Here is a 20,932-nt window from a genome sequence, read left to right on the forward strand (position 1 = left end):
CCTGAGAGGCGAAGAGCGCACTGCGCAGGCGCCGAGGCTGCCACCGGGCTCGAGTATCGCGGCTTTTGCGCTGGTGGCTGGAGCGCCACTTTTCAGTCGGACCTGGAGAAAGTTAACGCAGAGGGGGATGTTACAGGCGCGACTACTAGCCACTCTGCAAGGCCCAGGTGTGCCTGGTTCTTACCCCAGTTCCTCCATGGCGCCTGACTCTGGCACCTTCTACTCAGAAACCTTAGCCTGAGCCCAGGCTGTAGTAGTTTCCCCCGATACAGCAAAATTGAAACAGTTCGTAGTCAGAGATCGGTGTCAGAGTATATTGGTAATCTGGCGGTGCATAACAGTCAACCAAAGCTTACCACCTTAAGACAACAAACGCTTATTGTCACACGGGATCTATAGGTCAAGGCATTTGGGTACGGGTGGCCGTATGGTTCTGAATCTCTCAGGAGATTGCAGTCAAGATACATGTCAAGGCTGCAGTTATCTCAAGTCTCGACTCGGACTGGAGCATCTCAATCACATGATTGTTGGCAGGAGGCCTCAGTTTTTCACTGCATGCACCTCCCTGTGGGACCATCTGAGTGTCCCAATGGCTTAGCCTCTGGCTTCCCAGAGGGACCAAGGTAAATGCCACGATGTCTTTTAGGATCTAGTCTCAGAAATCACATACCATTACTTCAGTCATATTCTGTTGATCACAAACCAAGCCTTCGCTGTGGAAGAATCAGCCCAAAGACATGAGTACCAGTAAACAAGGATAATTAAGGGCCATCTGGGAATGTGGCTACCACAGAGGATCTGGCAATAATGATGGTGAAGGTAAGTTAGATAAGGAAGAGAGTTATCAGGTTTTATCCTTGTATGATAGCCATTTTCCAAATCGTTATAAGAGTTGAATAAAGTTTCTCCCAATAGGTGGCAGTGCTTGTCCACATTCTGACCTTCATTGAATAAATATGTATTGATCACCTGCTTTGTGCCAGATATTATCCTAGGTGCTGAGAAGACATGTTCCTACCCGGGCAGAGCTTACGGGTACCTGAATCAACTCTTGCAGTAGAGCCTAAAAAGTGTCTTGTTTATGCTAAAGATAAGAATAGTCCTGGGGATTGGGATACGTAGAGAAGAGATGCAGTCCAGTTGGGTTCTTTAGTGGTAGGCAATATGGGCTTGAGGAAGAGTAACAGGATCAGGGTGGCTCCATGTGACCAGAGTTGGCACAGTGGCTCAACGTGGACAGAGTGGGTATATCCCAGATAAAGAAGAGCCTTGAGGTAAGCAGAGGATTTGGGACACATTCTAGAATCTATGGGAAGCCATTGGAGACATTTAAGCAGGGTTCTTAGTTCTGAGCAATAGAGGCTGACTCTGACTAAGTAGAAAGAGAGCATATTGAAAGGATACTGGATAGCTGGGGGATTCTGGGGAGGACTGGAGAAGTGACTCCAGGTTAAGCTTCCAGGAATGATGCTCAGAACCAAGCTGAAGAACTGGCCTGATGAGGAAACTATCCTGACTGGGACTGTTGCTGCTGTCCCACCTCACACTGGAGGGAACTGCTGTCATTGCTCCAAGAACCACTGGGGAATGGCTGTCATCTTCAAATGCCACATGTTTTTGCACCATCAAAATGCCAAGCTTCCAGAAGAGCCCCTTTCCTCACCTTGCTCCCTTGCTCACCTCTTAGTCAGAGGCTCATAGGGATGCATCTGGTTGAGTGAAACTGAGTCCTGGCTGCAAAGCAGCCCGGAATTTAGGATCTGAACTCCTTTCTTGGGGAGGCGAGACTTATATGAGCTTCCCCAGATCTAGGAAGGCTGTTCAAAAGATGATGGGAGGCTGAGGCTGTGGGTCTGACAAGTGTATACCACAATGGACGGGGGTCAGATCTGAAATGTGAAATCTATCACTGGTAGAATATGGGAGAAGTATTAGGTCAGGGCTTCTCAGCCTCAGAACTTTGACATTTGGGCCTCAAGTCCTTGTTGTGGAGAAGTATCCTGTACCTTGTAGAATATTTAGCAGCATCCCTGATTTCTCTGCACAAAATGCCAGTAGAACCCCCTCCCACACTTGTGAGAATGAGATGGTCTCTAAACTTTTAACAAATGTCCCCTAGGAGGAAAATTCTCTTGACAACCACTGGACTAGAGACCAGCCCAGTTAGGAGGCCCTTTGGGTAACAGAGAAGAAAAGAATTGGTGGGAGGGCAGTAGAAATGGAGACAATGGGATGAGGAAGGAAGATGTTTCAGAGGTAGAAATACTGGATCCTGGAAAATGGCTGTGTGTGGAGGCTGTATTAGGATATAGCTTCAGCTCCTCAAACAGAGATCTGCAATAATAGCAACCTAAGCAAGATACGTTTATTACTCTCTGAAATAACATTCTTGGAGAAAGTAGTGCAAGGCAAGTGTGGTGTCCATCTTTAGAGACTGTCTGCCACAGTCCACCTCTTCGTACACATAAACCTGGATAAGTTACCATCCGTAAAAATGAAAATAGTAACAAAACTCCATCAGACAAGTATGCTGTAAAGATTCAGTGAGATAATACCTGTTGTTCTGGTTTTTGTTTTAAACCACTAAGCCTGTGGTAATTTGTTAGGACAACAATAGAAAACTAACCCACCACGGATCTTTGTCTCAATCCGTTGCCCAATAGGGTGTAACAGTAGGACCACAGGATGTAGGAGGGTCCTGGAAGAGAACCAGAGCATCTCTAAGGCACAGCCAAGATTTAAGGTACTCTGGAAGATAATCCCCCAAAGCCCCCAAGGTCCCGGAGAATGTTATATACTTCTTCCCTCAACTATCTCCCTCCTTGAGAATTGGTTTTTCTCTTTTTTGGAATGTCACCTTACTGTCTGCAAGCAATAGGCACTGCAACTTTCAAAGCGTTCGGAAATTTGAATTTCTTTTTTTAATGGACCATTTCATAGAATATTACAAAGGGATGATGTCACCCTTCCATGGGAGTCCATTCCTTGGCTCCCTGCAGGCTTTTTTTAAATAAATGTTTTATTTTTGGACAGTTCAAATTTATAGAATCATTGTAAAGATTTACATACCACATACCCAATGTTCCCTGGTATTAACGTCTTAAATTAGTGTAACGTGTTTGTCACAACTATATAATGGACCACTGTAGATATTTTTATTAGCTAAAATTCATACTTATTCAGATCTCCCACTTTTTTCCTAATGTCCTTTTTCTGTCCCAGGATCCCATCCAGGATGTCACATGACATTTAGTAGTCTCATCTCCTAGGCTCCTCTCAGTTGCCTCAGTGTCAGGCTTTCCTTGTTGTGTTTGACTTTGACAGTTTTGAGGATTCCCAGTCAGGTGGTTTGTGAAGTGCCCCCCAGTTGGGATTTGTCTGATATTTTCTCATGATTAGACTGTAATGTGCTTCCGGAAAGAAGACCACCTAGGTAAACTGTCCTTGTCACCACATCCTATCGGCAGTGCATGCTCTCATTGTGACCTCTCACTTTTGATGTTAACCCTGATTGCTTGGCTTCTCCACTGTAAAGTTACTCCTTTCCTTTTCATATTGTACCCTTTGGGTGAAAGTCACTATGTGTAATCCATACTTAAAGGGTGGGCGTTACGGAGTTCCTGTGGTGGCTCAGTGGAAACAAACCTGACTAGTATCCGTGAGGATGCGAGTTCGATCCCTGGCCTCACTAAGTGGACTAAGGATCTGGCATTGCCTTGAGCTGTGGGATAGGTCGCTGACGCAGCTTCGATCCAGGGTTGCTATGGCTGTGGTATAGGCTGGCAGATGTAGCTCCAATTCAACCCCTAGCCTGGAAACTTCCATATGCCATGTGTGTGGCCCTAAAAGGAAAAAAAAAAAAAAGAGTGGGAGTTATGCTCTATCTCTTTAAGAGTTGCGTATCAATATAAATTAATTTCTTCTGCACCGGAGATTTGTCTCTTGCCTATTTAGCCAATCATGTATATCGATTTGGACTTAAAGATATTTATTTTATTTTTTTAATTTTATTTTTTATTAATGAATTTTATTACATTTATAGGTGTACAACAGTCATCACAACCAAATTTTATATCATTTCCTTCCCAAACTCCCAGCCTATCCCCCTAACCCCAACCTGTCTCCTTTGGAAACCATAAGTTTTTCAAAGTCTGTGAGTCAGTATCTGTTCTGCAAAGAAGCTCATTGTGTCCTTTTTTTAGATTCCACTCCATGTTGCTGCAAATGCCATTATTTCTTTCCTTTTAATGGCTGGCTAATATTCCATTGTGTATATGTCCCACATCTTCTTGATCCACTCCTCTGTCGATGGACATTTAGGTTGTTTCCATGTCTTGGCTGTTGTATAGAGTGCTGCAATGAACATTGGAGAATGTGTGTCTTTTCGAGTCATGGTTTTCTCTGGATAGATGCCCTTAAAGATATTTATTTTATACTTTGGCTTGTAGTCCAATACTACTGCATTTACTTTGTTGCTCCGATTTTCCAGCTTTGGCCATTGGGTGGTCTTTCAGTTGACTATTTGTATCTACTTGACATCATTGAGGTCTTTATTTCATTTGTTTTGTTCTGTTTTTGAGCACTTTTGTGCTTTCTGGCACTATAAGATGCTCTAGGATCATCCCGCACCCATCCTAGAGTCAGCCATTTTTCCAAGGAGCCCTAGTTGCTCTTACTGGAGAAGGGTGTTAGATGTGTCCATTGCTATTAGGGTGGTATTACTTCTAGGCCTTCTCAGCTGACACAGCAATGAGATACACGTGGGTGTTTATGATTTCTATCCGTAACTGTCTGTGTCTACATTAAGCTAAGCATGAATTCATTGTGATGTTTTCAACTCTAATCCATTCCTACATGGATGCATCCGGATTCCTCCTTGCTTATCTGTAACCTCCCAATCCACCTGTGACGAACCTGGCTCCCACCATCTGCCATCCACTTACTTAATTGTTCCATTCCAGTAGATACATATAGTGTTTTTAGAATTGTGAACCCACACACCTGTGGTCAACAACATTATCAATTACAGTGCTTAAATGGCAACTCCTGTTGCCTTTAGTCTTACAAATTCCATTCACTCCTAAAGTTACATAGGTCAGTACCTTATTCCCCCATCCCCTTCAGCAAGGTTGTTTTGTGCATTTACAATACACTTAGATTCTTTTGTCACATTCTTCTTTCCATCCTGGATCCCTAAGTCATTTTTTAATACATACATTTTTACATGTATTCAAGTTTACTCTTTGCATCGTAAAGTTCTATGGGTTTCAACAAATGCTTAATGACTTGTTTCACCATTATGGTATCAGACACCATACTTTGAGCAACCTGAAAAAACTCCTGTGCTTCAACCCCTCTCTACCACCACCCCCTCCAACCCCAGGCAATCACTGATCTCTTAACCATCTCTTTGAGTTTTGCTTTTTCCAGAATGTCATATAATTGGAATCATACAGTATGTAGCATTTGATAGGTACCTGATAGACTTTTTTACTTAGCCATACCATGTAAGATTAATCCATGTCTATTTGTAGCTTCGTAGCTCATTTCTTTTTAGATCCGAATACCATCTAGTGCTGTGTGGATATACCACAGTTTATCCATTCAGCTATTGAAGGACATCTGACTTGCTGCCGTTTGGGGAAATTATGAATAAAGCCGCTAGAAACATTTGTGTTTGTGCAGGTTTTTACATGGACCTATGTTTTCATATCAGTTGGTTAAACACCTGGAAACATTAGTGCTGTGTCATATGAGAAGACAAAGTTTAGTTTTGTAAGAAAGTGCCATACTTTTCCAAAGTGGAAAAAGTTCTTCATTCCCGACAGCAATGAATTAGAGTCCTATTGCTTTGTTTCCTCATCAACAGTTTGTACTATCAATTAAAAAATAATAATTAGCCATTCTAAGAGGTGTAGAGTAGTATCTCATTGTTTTAATTTGCAATTTCTAATGACAATGCCAACTGACTCATATGCATCTACATATCTTCCCTAGCGAGGAATCTGTTCAGATCTTCTGCCCACTTTCATTTGGGCCCTTTGTTTTCTTACTGTTGAGTTTCATTTAGTTTTCTGGATATAAATCAAAATTCTGTGCATGACAAAAAAACCTTTATCATCTAGCTCGAAAGCACGTTCTTGAGTCTGCCCCATGACCCCTATAGACTGCTCCTACTGCGTTACCTGAAAAGCCTCCCTCGCCTGCCCCACATCCCCTCTACATCCTCTCCCACCAAGTCAGGTTTCCTCTGTGCTTTTCTCCATGCTAATCCTTCCACCTGGAATACCTTTCTTACCCTTCTTTTCAGCAGTGTGTTGCTCCTTCATTTTGCTCCAAGGGTATTTGGAACAACCTTTTCAATGGTATCCATCCCGTCACAGTGCAGTGATCTGTACATCAGCCTTTCTCCAGTCCTAGGTTATGAGTTTCTCAAGGGGAAAAGGCAGGTCTTACCCATCTTCAGCAACACTCGGCCCCCACCTCCAATCTTGCTGGGTAAGCAAAATTCAGAATGACATAAAGGTATCCTTATCTCTGAGATCTTGGTTTACCTGTTTAGAAAAGTAAGATTCTTATTCTGTCTCTACCAGAGATAGTCAGATTGGCCTCAGTTTCAGTGTTTTCTTACAAATCCAATCTATTCTCTTGAATCTTGAGCTTTAATCTACATACCAGTAATTCTCACCCTTTAGGGTGTCTCAGGAGGGCTTTTTAAAACACAGACTGCTGAATCCCACCTCCAAAGTTTCTAATTCAGCAGATCTGGACTGGAACTTGAGACTTTGCTTTTCTAGTAACTTCCAGGTGATTCTACTGTGAAGCCACACTTTGGGAACCATTGGTTTATACCATGTGGTCTTGCTGTGGTTGTTTGGGTTTTTTAACACTTAGAAAAGACTTTTGAGGTAGCTGTGCTTCGTGAGAAGTTGAAATAGGCTTTTTAAAAATTTTCTGAGTTGAGGAGTTCCCCATCGTGGCTCAGCAGAAATGAATCCAACTAGGAACCATAAGGTTGCAGGTTCAATCTTTGGCCTTGCTCAGTGGGTTAAGGATCCGGTGTTGCCATGAGCTGTGATGTAGATCTCGTGTTGCTGTGGGCTGGTGGCTACAGCTCTGATTCGACCCCTAGCCTGGGAACCTCCATGTGCTGCCAATGCAGCCCAAAATAAAGTAAAATAAAATTTTTGTGAATTGAAATTAGAACCATACAAATTAGAAAAAAAATCTTCAGTGGTTGTTGAAATGATTAAGATGCTATCCATGGATGAAATGAAGATGTCTAGAACATACTGAATGAAAGAAAGAAAAATATTCTTGGAAAAGCAAATTAGAAGGAGGCACACAGGAGCATTAAGGATTTTCAAAAAAAATAACGTAATTTGTTTCCAAGCTCAAAAAAATACTTTTTTCAGATATCTTCTTTCTATATGGGAATAGCCCAGACGTTCTAGAAACCAAGAAATAAGATGCTCATTCCCTGTATCTTGACATCTTTCTTTAATGAAGATTCTAGCTATTTAATTATGATTTTTCTTTTGGAGTGTTAATTAAAGGTATCCCTTGATCTGCAGAGACTTAACTGTCAGCAGTTAGTAAGTTAAGTAATTTATCTTACATCTAAATTGCCATAGTAGGTAGGCTGGATAAGTAGGAGTTCCCAGCAAATCCTCAGTTAAATCTGAAAAACTAAAATAAATAATGAAACTGGATATAGTGCTGCTGGCTTTGGTTGTTGTTTTCAATAATGAATTTGGGAAATTTACCCTAAAATGATTCCTTGAACCGAAAGGAAGGCTTCGGCTGATTTCTAAGTTTCCTTCCAAATGAAATGAAACAAACTGTACTCCCTTTTTCAATCGTTGTTTCCTAAACTCCAATTATTTGAACCCCTTTTCCAAAATTATCCCATCCCCCACATGAGCTGTATGGTTATTTACCTTTTTCCCTAAAAATCAACCCACTTCTTAAAGCACATGTAAATTTATATAAAAGGGGAAACTGTATAAAAGGAAGATGTTTATTAATTTCCAAATCGAAGATAAAGATAAAAATAAATACCATGAAAACTAAACTTTGCACATTTCTTAAAGGGAAAAGTTCTTTAAAATATCTTTTAAATTATTTGTTGAAAATACTAGAGGCAGGAGTTCCCATCGTGGCTCAGCAGTTAACAAATCTGACAAGTATCCATGAGGACTCGGGTTCGATTCCTGGCCTTGCTCAGTGGGTTAAGGATCTGCTGTTGTCGTGAGCTGCGGTGTAGGTCACAGATGTGGCTCAGATCCTACCTTGCTGTGACTGTGGTATAGGTCAGCAGCTACAGCTCCAGTCGGACCCCTAGTCTGGGAACCTTCATATGCCTCAGGTGCGGCCCTAAAAAGACAAAAAGAAAGAGAAAGAAAGGAAGAAAGGAAGAAAATAATAGAGTAATAAGTAAGTAATACAAGTAATAAGGCATCTAATTTATTGACATGATAGGAAAAACTTCACAGGTGCTAGCTCACATAGTTGAATTCTCCTAATGACTCTTCAAAGTAAATGTGACCCACTTTTACAGACGATACTCTGAATCCCAAGGAATTAAGTAAATTACCCAAGGTCCCTGGAGTCTGGGTGGGCAGCGCAGGTCTGTGTGAGGCCAGAGCCCTCAACAGCTGCAGGATGGTGTCCCCCACTTCGTTCTCGCTCCCTTATCCTTCATCCAAGCCACTCTTCCAGAGAACTCTCTCCAAACACCCCAGGATGCATATCAATGACTAGAGTTTCACCAAGACATGGTTAGATGCTCAGGCCTTTTGTGCCAAAAAGAAAAATTAATACTTGCATCGGGAAAAATACTGCCATTTCACAATTTTCAGCTAAACTGACTTTAGAGGAGTTCTGAGAAGGGAAGTCATTAATAATTCGAAAAGGAGCAGACACTTAGAGATGCTATCTGTGGTCCTACCCTGAAAGATAAAGATGGTAACTATGGTAACTAGGTCGGCCAAGTTATCAAGCCTCATACTTTCAGAATGAATCTCATCCACTAAAAGTCCCAAAGTATTCTGGGCAGTAGTGGGCGCCATCCACTGCAGGCACCCTGACCGGGGGCACCGCTTACTGTCCCCATAAGGAAAATTCTTCCTCTTCCTCATCAGTACAACTGAACACCTTTTTCAAAACACTGGAATTCTTGACTTAAGCATTCTGATAAAGTAGCCATAACAATATCACTCTGTGTGTGTCTGCGTGTATGTGTGTGTGTGTGTGTGTGTGTCGTGGGAAAATAATTATTGCATAGGTGGCATTGTCTGCTCATCTGGGTAGAGGCTGAAGTGTTCATTCATGCCATTGGGTAATTGAAGTGAGGCAATTATGTATCACATTTTGAAAGAGGCTTTTAAAAATATCCACCACTAGATGATTCAGACGTAATTACCTTGTCTTTGCGGCAGGTGAGTTCAAGGCTCAAGTGGAGAACACATCAACTTCAAAGGCAGAGGGAATCGAAGGTGCTTCCCAGCTTTGGACACTTCCCCTGTTTGAGGTAAGAATCATGAACAAACTTCAGGTCTCTGCCGGTGCAGTCTTCCAAGGGAATTACCCTCTCACTGGAGATGTCCCAGATCTGGCAGGACACCTCGAACAGCCATCTGTCACATACCCTGAATTTCTATTATCTCTCTGGGTTTTTCTGTGTTTTATTTGTTTTTTATGTCACCCATGCCCACCCAGAAGACTATGAGTAGCTCTAAGAAAGAAGCAAGAGTTGATTTGGACCACAGGTTTAGTTTTGCATCCTTCGGCAATGTTAAAAGGGTTGCTCAATAGTCTGGACTTATTTTTGCCTCCATTCCAGTGGGGAACCCAGCACAGGGACAGAAAATTCCAATTTGTCTCTTAGCCGGGTGTGATTAAGATTAGAGAGCTGCCGTGATCTCTGTGCTCTGGGACCAGGTCTTAAACCACATCAGTGACCTAGATCCTCCCAGAGCAAATGACCTTCTCATCTGCCTGATTTGTTTAACTTGTCTGTGTTAAGTACATCGTATGGAGTTTGGAGGGGAAAGACTTGGTGTCAACTTTCAAGGCCCTGGTCATTCAGACGAGTAGGCTGAATCCCTTGAAATATTCTCCAATTCTGCACATATGCCATAGCTGTTGATTTAGACTTCTTACCAATTTTATTATTTGTCTTAACCATTAGGTTGGAATATTCTTATAGACTAGACTTCTTTAAACCGATTGAACTTGATTTTTCAACTTTGCCTCCCTCTATTTTAAAGGCTACATTTTATTCACTCATCACTCCCTTTAATAAATTTTTCCAGAGTCTCTCAAAGCCCTCCTTCATAAGCAGTAACAGTAAGTCAATCTGTCTCAGGAGTTTTCTAAGCTGTGTCTGAGTTTTCACATTTCTAGTCATCAGAATGGCTTAGGCAAGAGCCATCTAATTTAGAAGGGTTATTCTGTCCAGATGTTGTTGGTATAGAAATGTAATGACTTCTGAGGTTTTGAATATTGGAGAGAAGCAATTCCTCAGAAACAGAAAAATAGGTAACTTGCTGACAGATTTTTAAATCATCCTGGATCTCCTCTTTTAACAGGCAACTCACCTTGCCCTTACTTGTCAGCCAAATTACTTAACCTTCTAGGAGTCATCTCCTTGCTTGACAAGGTTCTGCCCATAAATTATCATCCTAACCAAACAATTCAACTGAGAGTTGCATTCAATTCATCCCTTTATAGCCCAGTAATTTCATCCACTCGTAAAATTTCCAGAGGAAAAATATGTGTTTTCAGTGTGCCGTTTTCAGTTCCTGGATCTCCATCAAAGTGGCCACTTTAGAAACTTCTTTGAACCAAGAAGTGAAAATGGATTTTTGCTGCTGGAAGGGAATTTAAAATTCCATTTGTGCCCAAGAAAATACAAAGGGATTTACGCTTTGACGCTTGAAAATTTCCAGGTGCTTAATGAGTTTTTCCACACATAAGATGGTGTCAAGCAACTCCTATTTAAAATTCCCAGATGAAAATGAAAAATCTAGCACTTATCAAGTTATTAAATGGAAAAAAATCATAAGCACTAGAATTGGAAGTCAGGAGAACAGGACTGATTTCCAGGAGTCTGACTTACTCTGTGATCTTGGACAAGTCATTCAGACTTTCTAAGCTTCTGTGCCCACGTCTGAAATTGGGGGGAGGGTAATATTAACATCTACTTCAAAGAACTATTGTGAGTTTTGTGAATTATAAAGAAATACAGAGTTATTATTGTAATTTTTATTCCACTTGCAAGTAATATCTCTGCTTTGGTGTATTGTACCTTTTCGCCCTAGAAACAAAGAGCTATTTATTAGAGGATGGTTTGGTTCCTCATTTTTTTCAACTTCTTCTAGAACCTTCCTTAGTTAACCAGAATCTCATAAGCTAGTCTGTTTGTCAGTCAGCAAATATTTATTGAGGTCCTACTATGTGCCGGGCGGAGATGAAAAATTTCTCCCTTGCTTTACATCTAATCTAATGGATATAGACTTTTTGGCCTAACATTCTTTCCCATTGCTTTCCACTACTATGAAAATGTTTTTCTCTTTTAAAAAAATCCCTCTCCTTAATAACCTATAATGGAAAATGACCTAAATGTATATGTATTTATACACACATGTGTCACTTTGCTGTACACCTGAAATTAACACAATATTATGAATCAACTGGATTTCAGTTTTCAAAAAAATCTCTCATGCCAGCCTAGGCAGATGCATCCACGTACTATTCTTTGCCTACAGTGCTATCAGCATGACTACCCATCAGAATGGCCTCCCCATTTGTTAAAATGTGGAAATACCTTTATACCAGTTGGTAAATAGCTACTAATCCAAGTCCCAGGAGTGTTCCTCTCACTCCCATAGTCCCGTCTCGCTCTACCTAGCCCCCCTCTCCAGGACCCCTGGACCACCCTCCCGGAGGACTAGATGAAGGAAGGCCTGGCACAGGTGGTAACTGGACCGAAGCCCCACATCCATTCTAACTGAGTATGAGATGTTAACATCACTTGCCTCCCCGAACGTGGAGGACTTCACTCTTCCTTATCCCACCCCTCACATTCCCTCCGACCTTCAGATTACTCATTGCTTGATCAGAGACCCTCCTCTCCTCCTGGAATGCCTTCCCCTTCAGCGCTCACTCTCATTCCTTTGTGCTTCCCCTAGTGTTGTCTTCACTCTGATCATCCTCAAGCCATGCCCCCCGCACTGCTGTGCAGCTTCTTCCCGTAGGTTGTGCTGTGTTACCCAAACCAGCCCCGTAGGGCTGAGACATCACACTGAATGTGCTAAAACATGGAAATACCTCATTATCTAATAGTAAATAGTCACTCCTCTGCATCCCCCACCCCACCCCCCAGGACCCCATCCACACAGGCCACTCCTCCAAGACGTGCCCTGTCCTGCGCATGATCCAGTACCTAACCTCCCGGCTCTGCTCTGAGACTGTGGCCAACATCTCTGCTGATGCATAATGTGCTCTAGCAGTGACTGAGTGATTTGTTAACCACCTCTGCAAAGAGCCATGATAGAATGTAGCCGGGAATAAGGGCTATTCCTTTATTTATGATTCATTGATTCATTCCACCACCACTTACCATTCACTGTGTCTCAGACACGGAACCAGGCTCTAGGATCTCCAAACGTCACCTTTGCCCTCGTAGCACTTACTTCTCACAGGGTAGACAGAAGATAAGTAAGAAAATAAACTTCAGACACATGAATAAACACCTATTGTGACTGAGGGTTCAGAAGGAAATGGGATTAGCTTAGGAAAGTCAGAAATGGCTTCAGAAGGAAGGCTGTGTTTACCTTGGACCTTAAGCACGCACAGGGTATCTGCAGGGCTAAGTAGAGGAGACGAGCATAAGCATAGCAGTAGTCAGGAAACATGGGGTGAGTTTGGGGACTTGTCTGAACAGAAGTTACATGGAGGGGGTTCCTGGCGTATCAGGTAAGAAATGTAAGCAGGTTGACCGAGCCATCCTCTTCTCACTCCTGAAGGTGGCTTTATGCACTCAGAACAGACAAGACCCTTTTCTCAACCTCATGCCCTCTAGAAAAATACCTTCGTGAGCATTCACCAGTCTGAGCAGAGGTCCCCTGTGTGAGTTGGGCAGCCTGTGCTCTAGACAAAAACACCAGCTCAAGGGGTGAGTGGGCAGCCCTTTCTCTCCCCTCCGAGCTGGGTACACTAGTGTGGGGTTTTCCTAGAACACTTTCCACTGGCCCCACTTTGTGCTAGAAGCGGGTGTCTCTCCAGAGGGCACCTTTTCTCATTTCACACGAAAGCCCAAGGTAGGCTAGCAGTAACCCTACTCAGAAACTCCACGCCCTAATCAGTCTGCCCTGGTCAGTCTGCTCTGCTCCTTTCAAATGGACTCTCTGGAACATCCCTTTGTCTGCATCTTCCCATTCCCACCTCTATGGCCTTCCCTGTAAGCCCACACAACCCCCTTTATCAAACCTCTTACTTATCTTGGCCAAGCACAGCCTTTGCTCTCTGTCTCTCTCACCCCCCAACACACACACACCCCTCTTGCAGTGACCTTTGCCTTCATCTAGACTATTCCTGAATACCAGCCCCTCTTTGAATCCGTCCCTGCCCCAGCTGGCCAGACTCCTCCCTCTGCTAACCATAGGGCTCCTACAATTTCCTCTTCCTTGACCACCCCCACAAATGCTTCCCTGATTTGTTTCATGTTCGTGTGTTAAATCAGTGGGTATCTGTGTGGATGCAGTAATGACAGCTCACCCAGCTTGTAAACTTCCAGAGCTAGAAAACAAGGCCTATAAATGTATTACTCATGCAGTTGTCATTAAAAGAAACCCATGTTGCTATTCATGTGCAAGAGCACACCTGTGCTTCAGTCTTCAAGAAAATGGGGTGGCGTTAGTTCACTGTGTCTATTAATTCAATAAGTATACATTGAACATTGATTCAATGCCAAGAACTAGGAATGTGACTGTTAATAAGACGTTTATTCTTATTTGGAGAAGATGTTTATTTGTTTTTGTGTGTATCTAACTATACACACCAGGCATTGTACTAGACTCTGAGTTGTAGAAGCAAGACACAGTCTTTGTGATGAAAGGACAGACAGGTAAAGACGATCACAATGCAGGATGGTCCATATTAAGATCAAGGGCTGTACCAAGTACTGTGGGAACTCAACAAGCTTACTGGACCCACCTCATAGTCTCTAGGAAGAGACATCACTTCATCCATTCAGTCAATCAATAGCCACCATTGCCTACTGTGTGCCAGTCACTGTTCAAGGTGCTGAAGTGAAGAAGTCCTTCTCCATGAAGCCTAAAAATTCCAGTAGGAGAGACAGAAAATAAGTAACTGTAGACTGTGCTACATGATGGACAAGTGCTTTGGAGAAAAATAAATCAAGGGGAGCATGGGGAATACCAGAGTCATGGGTGGAGGGTGTTTTGTATAGAGTGGTTAGGAAAGGCCTCATTGAAATAACCCTCGAGATACCTGAAAAAAATGAAAGCCCCAGCCTTGTCATTGTCTGGAGGGTGACTGTGCCAGACAGAGGGAACAACAAGTGCAAAGACCTGGGATACAGGCTGTTTAGAGTGCTCAAAAAAGATCAGGTCAGTCAGCGAGGATGGGGCCAGGAGAGCCAGGCGTGTGTGCCACGGAAGAGCCAGGCGTGTGTGTTGAGGAAGGGCGGTCCACGAGGAGGTAGAGGTGTAGAGCAGGGCAGGGACTTGTAGCTGGTGGAAGGGCTTTGGCTATTTCACTGAGTAAGATGGGGAACCATTGGAGGGCTTTAACAGGACAGGAGGTGCGGGTGACAAGATCTGACTTTTTTTCTTTTTTAGGGCTGCACCACGGCATTTGGAAGTTCCTGGGCTAGGGATCTAAGCCACAGCCACAGCAACATGGGATCTGAGATGCATCTGCAACCTATGCTGCAGCTGGCAACAATGCCAGATCCTTAACCATGAGCGAGGCCAGGGATCACACCAGCATCCTCATGGACACCGGTCGGGTTCTTAACCTGCTGAGCTACAACAGGAATTCCTGACTTTCACTGGAGAAGGCCCTCTCTGGCTGTGGTGTGGAGAATAGCCAAAAGGGGTCAAAGGAAACAGAGAGACCATATGAAATGATACTGACTTGGTATAGTGGTTGGGGATGTAGTGGTAGAAGAAGTGAAACTGCCTGCAAGCTCATCATGTGTCAAATGCTCAGATGGATGCATGTGTGTTGTACAAAAGTAGAAGCACAGAGGAGAGGATAATGAGCCGAAAATGGCATGGCGAGGGAGGCTTTCACAGAGGGGACATCGGCGCTGGCCCCGGAGGATGCATTCACCAGACAGGTGTGCATACGTGACCCAGAGGCAGACAGAGAGATGTATGTGCATATGTGTGTGGGGGGGGGGGTAAAGAAAAAGTCCTCAATCATGAGAGAACTGACAAATTGAGGAATAGCAAACAACTCAGTGTGGCCAGCCCAGAACACTACCAGGACAGGCTAGGAGGAGGAGCAGCTTGGAAGAAGTTTGGAGCCAGAGTTTAAACCTGTCCTGTAGGCAAAGGAGAGTCATCAACTGTCTTTAAGCAGATAAGTGGTTGCCTCATCTTTTAAGACTACCGACTCATTTGTTCTAAAATGGTCAAGAAGCCCCCATTCCACCCCATTATCCTTCCCAAGGCAAATCCAAATTGTTATGTTTACTGTGAGGCTCTCATATTGTATTGCAGTACCTTCTGTGTTGCTTTGTAATCACTGGTGTGTGTGTATACGATTCACCCACTAATCCGTGGGAAGCAAGGTCAGGGCCTCCACGGAGGTCGTCTCTACATCCTTGGTGCCTCGAACATGTTGTGTGTTCGATAAATGATGACTGGCTGGATAGATGGATGGAGTTCTGAAAGTAAGCGGGGAAAATGAGAAAACCTGGAAATGCTAGATGGAGTTGATCAATGAAGAAGTCAGCAATAATAACGGAACCATAAATGTTGGCTAATTGCAGATGTGTTCAAAGATGGCCCAAGTCCTCTGGGGATGTTTCCTCCTGTGGAATCTCCATATCTCACCCGCTTACTCTATGTACCCTGGAATCAAGGCGAGGGCTACACAGAGGGCTCTGGACTATGGTGAGTTGGATGCTTCAGAACCCAGGCTGCAGCCCCTCTAGGTGGAATCTGTGACCCAAACCCAGGAGCTCATGTTGGGCTGTCTCATGACTGAGACAAGCTCTGTAGTGGGGTGATCCAGAGCTGCTGATATGGCTGGGTAAAAAAGTGTTGCAAAAAAAAATAATCACCTTGAATGATCGGCAAGTCTAACACAGCCGAAGATTCATATTCCCTCTTGTCTCCCTCCCTCCACCTTCTGCACATGCACACACAATGAGCATCTCAGAGCATATGACACGTGTAGAACAGGATCTGGAAAGAGCAAGGGCCCAACCAATATTGCCTACTGTTACTTTTACATGTGTGCATGGACCCCTCCACAGTTACAAATGTCCGCATGTTACAGATGAGGAAAGTGAGGGGCAGAGAAGTTTTTTAACTTGCAGAGTCACACAGGCTAGTAAGTGACAATGTGGGGATTCAAACCTAAGCTGTCTGATAGTGCCTTTGGCTCCATCTTCCCATCCTTTACATTCTGTCTTTACATCCCGATATTACAACATTAGTCCTGGTATTAGAGAGAAAAAAAATCTGCTCTTCTTCATCTGCAACAAGGATGGAGCGAGTGGAAGTGAGCTTACGCTGCAAAGTAGAAAATAAAAGCAAAGCTTCCTCCCCGAGAGGGTTAAAATGAAAAGATCATTCTTCCTTACATTCTCAAGCTCTTTAGTGTGGTAGAGGGCTCTCTTTCTCCATGAACTCAGAGAAATGTGTTCTGCAGAGCTTACCGTATAAATCTGGGTTTCCTCCAAGATTAAACGGAAGCAGTGTTCACTAAACCTTTTTGGACTGTGGGATCCTTTGAGAATCTGATGAGAACATGGACCCTCTCCCCTGAGATAGGCATCTATACACACACACATACACACACACACCCCTCACTCACAACCTCTCATTAGAATTTCAGGGGGTTTGGGAGTTCCCAATAGTCCATGGGCCTCAGGGCCCAAATTCCTGAACTTAAGGAATCTGGAGGACAAAAAGGACAATGTGGAAAAGCTTTTTGGAACTGGCCATCGGGCATGGATTCCAGAGCCAAATGGCCCAGATTTGACTACTGATTCCCCCAGTTCTTAGCTCTGTGACTTAGGCAAGAATTGACCTCTTTGAGGCTCAGTTTCTTCATTCGTAAAATCAGATAATGATGACATGTTGTACTTTTCCTATAACACTGTCTGTCCTGTGTTAACATTCTCTCGTGCTATTAGCTCCATGGTCTTGGACAATTTCATTGGTCCCTCTAAGGACCAGTGTTTTCTTCTGCAAAGCAGAGACAATAATACCCACCTTGTAAGAATCCTGTTTTCTGGAGTTCCCATCGCAGCTCAGCAGTAACAAACCCAACTAGTATCCATTGAGGACATGGGTTTGATCCCTGGCCTTGCTCACTGGGTTAAGGATCCAGTGTTGCCATGAGCTGTGATGTATGTCACAGATGCAGCTTGGATCCCTCATTGCTGTGGCTGTGGTGTAAGCCAGCAGCTACAGCTCTGATTCAACCTCTAGCCTGGGGACTTACATATGCCATGGGTGCGGCCCTCAAAAGACCAAAAAAAAAAAAAAAAAAAAAAAGAATCTTGTTTTCCAAGTATCTAAGAGCATGGCTTATTAAACTTCAGTTGTCTGTTTAATGATATCATCATCATATTTATTATCAGTAAACATTTTCTTTGGTTGCTTCATAGGCGTTCAAGTTGGGATGGAGATAATTGAGCAAATGGTCAAGAAAAGAGACATTCCAAATTTAAACGGTTCTGAGTCTCTCGAATTTCTGAAAGTGGATTATGTGAACTACAATTTTACAAAGTAAGTAAAAGAAAAAAAAGCATTTTTAGCAGGGAGGTTAATCTTTAAAATCCCAAGGTTGTCGATGTACCACCATCAGTTGAGGTGTAACTCCAGGAAGTGCAGAGTAGAAATTAACTAGCCTTTGGGGAGAGGCTTATCAGATACATCGCCCAGGAAAGAGGGGTCCATGGCATTGACAAAGCCTGTGGTGTTTGGTTCGGCACACATGGGTCCCAGTCCTATCTCAGCTTCAGGCTAGTTGTGTACACCTGGTGAATCTGCCTGGGGTCTCAGTGTCCACACCGAATTCCTAAAATGAGAATTCCACGCAGATGTCAGCTACGGCTCCCTTGCCCCAGAATTCTAAATGAAATTCTTGTTCATTCCATTGCCACCCCTACCGCCACAAACTACATGCAGAGTTCAATCTCAGTCTCACCAATTTCTCTCATCAAGTCTTATCTTACTGAAGTTTCATCAAGACTTCAGAGGTCATAGGAGTGGGCCACAAAGCACATGGCCTTCTGCCCTTCTGCCGTCTAGACCTTCCCTCCTTCTCGGGAGCAACCTAAATATCTTCCCCTCATCTCATGTATAGCAGTTCCACCCACTCCTGGGTACCAAAGAATCTCCCTGTGTACTCTAAACACTTTTCCAAGTAATCATCCCACCCACAAACTTCTCTTCCTAAGAATTCCGGTGGAGGCCATAAGCTTTTCTACCATGTTACAGCAGTAAAATCCAATGTCAAAATCAGTAAACGGTAAAAACCAGATGAAGTAACAAACGTGAAGATACTTGATAAAACTGAAGCTGCTGCACACCGATTGGTTGATAGCCATAATGATGCCATAAGGTCATCACCGGAAGAACAATGAAATTGCCACACTGATGCCGATCCTTGTTTTACCCAGCCTAGAGTTCTGAGACTGCATTTGTTACTGACCTTCTCAGACAGAGTGGACCCCCAGCTGGGCCCTTCCCTGGCCCCATGCCTCTCATACCAATTGAAGGAGACCAGATTCAGAAAAGCAGAGCAGAAACTTCATTCATTGCTCAAGGGATGGAGAAGGGAGAGCTTGTGCTCCAAAGACACCTTCTCCCAGAAGGAGGAAAGGGGGGGGGTTTCCTTAAGGGTAAGAGACAGGTGCATCCTCAAAAACTTGGGAAAAGGGCAGAGATTTCCAGGCACAGCCATGCGTGGGCAGTCCCTCAGGCTCCCTCCAATGCGGAGCTAATTGTGCTTAGCAAGATCCAAGTGCCCCTCCGGGCAGAGGTGTTAGCGTGGTGATGAAAAAAGGCGTCTTTTGGACTTTTCTCAGTATCCTCGGCACAGGTACTGCTCTTGCAGTTAGGCTGGAACCAGTTCAGGGCAGCTTCGAGGTGTAAGTGATAAACATCTCTGACAAACATCAGGTATTTGGGAACAAGAATAGAAATAGATAAAAGCAGAGGCCTTTCAGCCCTCTGGGATATGTATGGGTGATCATACAAATTACAAAAAATGGTTCAGCTGAATATAACAAAAAATTATAGTGACCGAAATTCATTTTTCTTTCATAAATGATAACAAATGAAACAGTGGAAGAATCCTGTGGAAGCCCCACAATTTCATCAGAATACAGCCTTTTTGTCTTTTTTTTTTTAAGGGCCGTAGGTGCGGCTAGGGATCCAATCGGAGCTGCAGCTGCCAACCTGCACCACAGCCACAGCATTGTGGGGTCCAGTGCAGCTCTCAGCAACAGCTCCTTAACCCTTTGAGCAAGGCCAGGGATCAAACCCTCCTCCTCATGGATACTAGTCAGGTTCTTAACCCACTGAGCCACAGAGGGAACGCAAGCAACCTTCCTATATTTTTCTGCCTCACCATCTGTAACTCTGGCCTCTGACCTCAAGGTTGCCGGATGGTCTAGTATGACAGATGCTCTAATCTGTGATAAAGTTGGCCAGTCAACAAAGATGTATTGAGCCCCTACTGCATGCTAAGGTTTTGCTCCAGGCATAGGATATACTGTAGTGAACAACACAAATATGCCCTTAATGTCCAGTGAGAGAAATAAACTTGAAATATGTATTTACAAAACTAATGATTTAATTACACTGGTGATAATGCCACAGCAAAAAAAAAAAAAAAAAATCCAGGGCAATTCCTGTAATACCAAGTGAAGGTAAGGATGAGGAGAAACAGCTATTCTCAGGCATTGCTAGTGGAGCAGATAAACTGGTACACTAACTTCGGACCTGTGCTGTCCAAACCAGAGCCGCTAACCTCATTTGCCTAGGGAGCGCTTGAGGTATGACCAGTGCAGCTGAGAGCCGTACTTTTAATTTTTTTAATTCCAATTTCAATTTAAAAACTCACACTTGTTTCAGTTATTGAAGAACTTTTAAGTCTGGAACAATTTGAGTATGTAAGTTTACTCTTTCAACTGAAAATTTTATCAAATTTGAATACCAGTCAAGTATTTCTGATGGAAATCCAACATCCAGATTGAGGTGTAACATAAGTATAAATGCATACCGTGAGTTGAGGCCTTATTTTGGAGAAAGGAAAATAAAATATCTCATTAATAATTTTTACATTGGGAAGTTCTCGTTGTGGCTCAGTGGGTTAACAGCTCAACTACTATCCATGAGGATGTGGGTTCGATCCCTGCCCTTGCTCAGTGGGTCAAGGATCCAGCATTTCCGTGAGCTGCAGTGTAAGTCACAGATGCGGCTTGAATCTGATATTGCTGTGGCTGTGGCCTAGGCCTGCAGCTGCAGCTGCAGTTTGACCCCTAAACTTGGAACTTCCATATGCTGCAGGTGTGGCCCTAAGAAGAAAAAACATTTTTTTACATTGATTACATGTTGAAGTGATAAAATTTTTCTTTTTTAAAAAAATGAAATATTGCCATTTGCAACAACATGGATAGTCCTAGAAATTATCATACTAAGCAAAGTCAGAC

General features: G+C 43.3%; 1 protein-coding gene across 1 annotated transcript in view; it reads left to right on the plus strand.

The window, feature by feature from the left end:
* BPIFC (BPI fold containing family C) overlaps nucleotides 690-20,932 on the plus strand; it is a 52,031-nt gene continuing 31,788 nt past the window's right edge. Inside the window, 4 exon segments of the mRNA XM_005655521.3 lie at nucleotides 690-819; nucleotides 9,441-9,532; nucleotides 16,028-16,151; nucleotides 17,879-17,999. Coding sequence (XP_005655578.2) covers nucleotides 16,028-16,151; nucleotides 17,879-17,999 — 245 coding nt within the window. The 5' untranslated portion in view covers nucleotides 690-819; nucleotides 9,441-9,532.

This window comes from Sus scrofa, chromosome 5 (genome assembly GCF_000003025.6).
Source record: "Sus scrofa isolate TJ Tabasco breed Duroc chromosome 5, Sscrofa11.1, whole genome shotgun sequence".
Taxonomy (NCBI): domain Eukaryota; kingdom Metazoa; phylum Chordata; class Mammalia; order Artiodactyla; family Suidae; genus Sus; species Sus scrofa.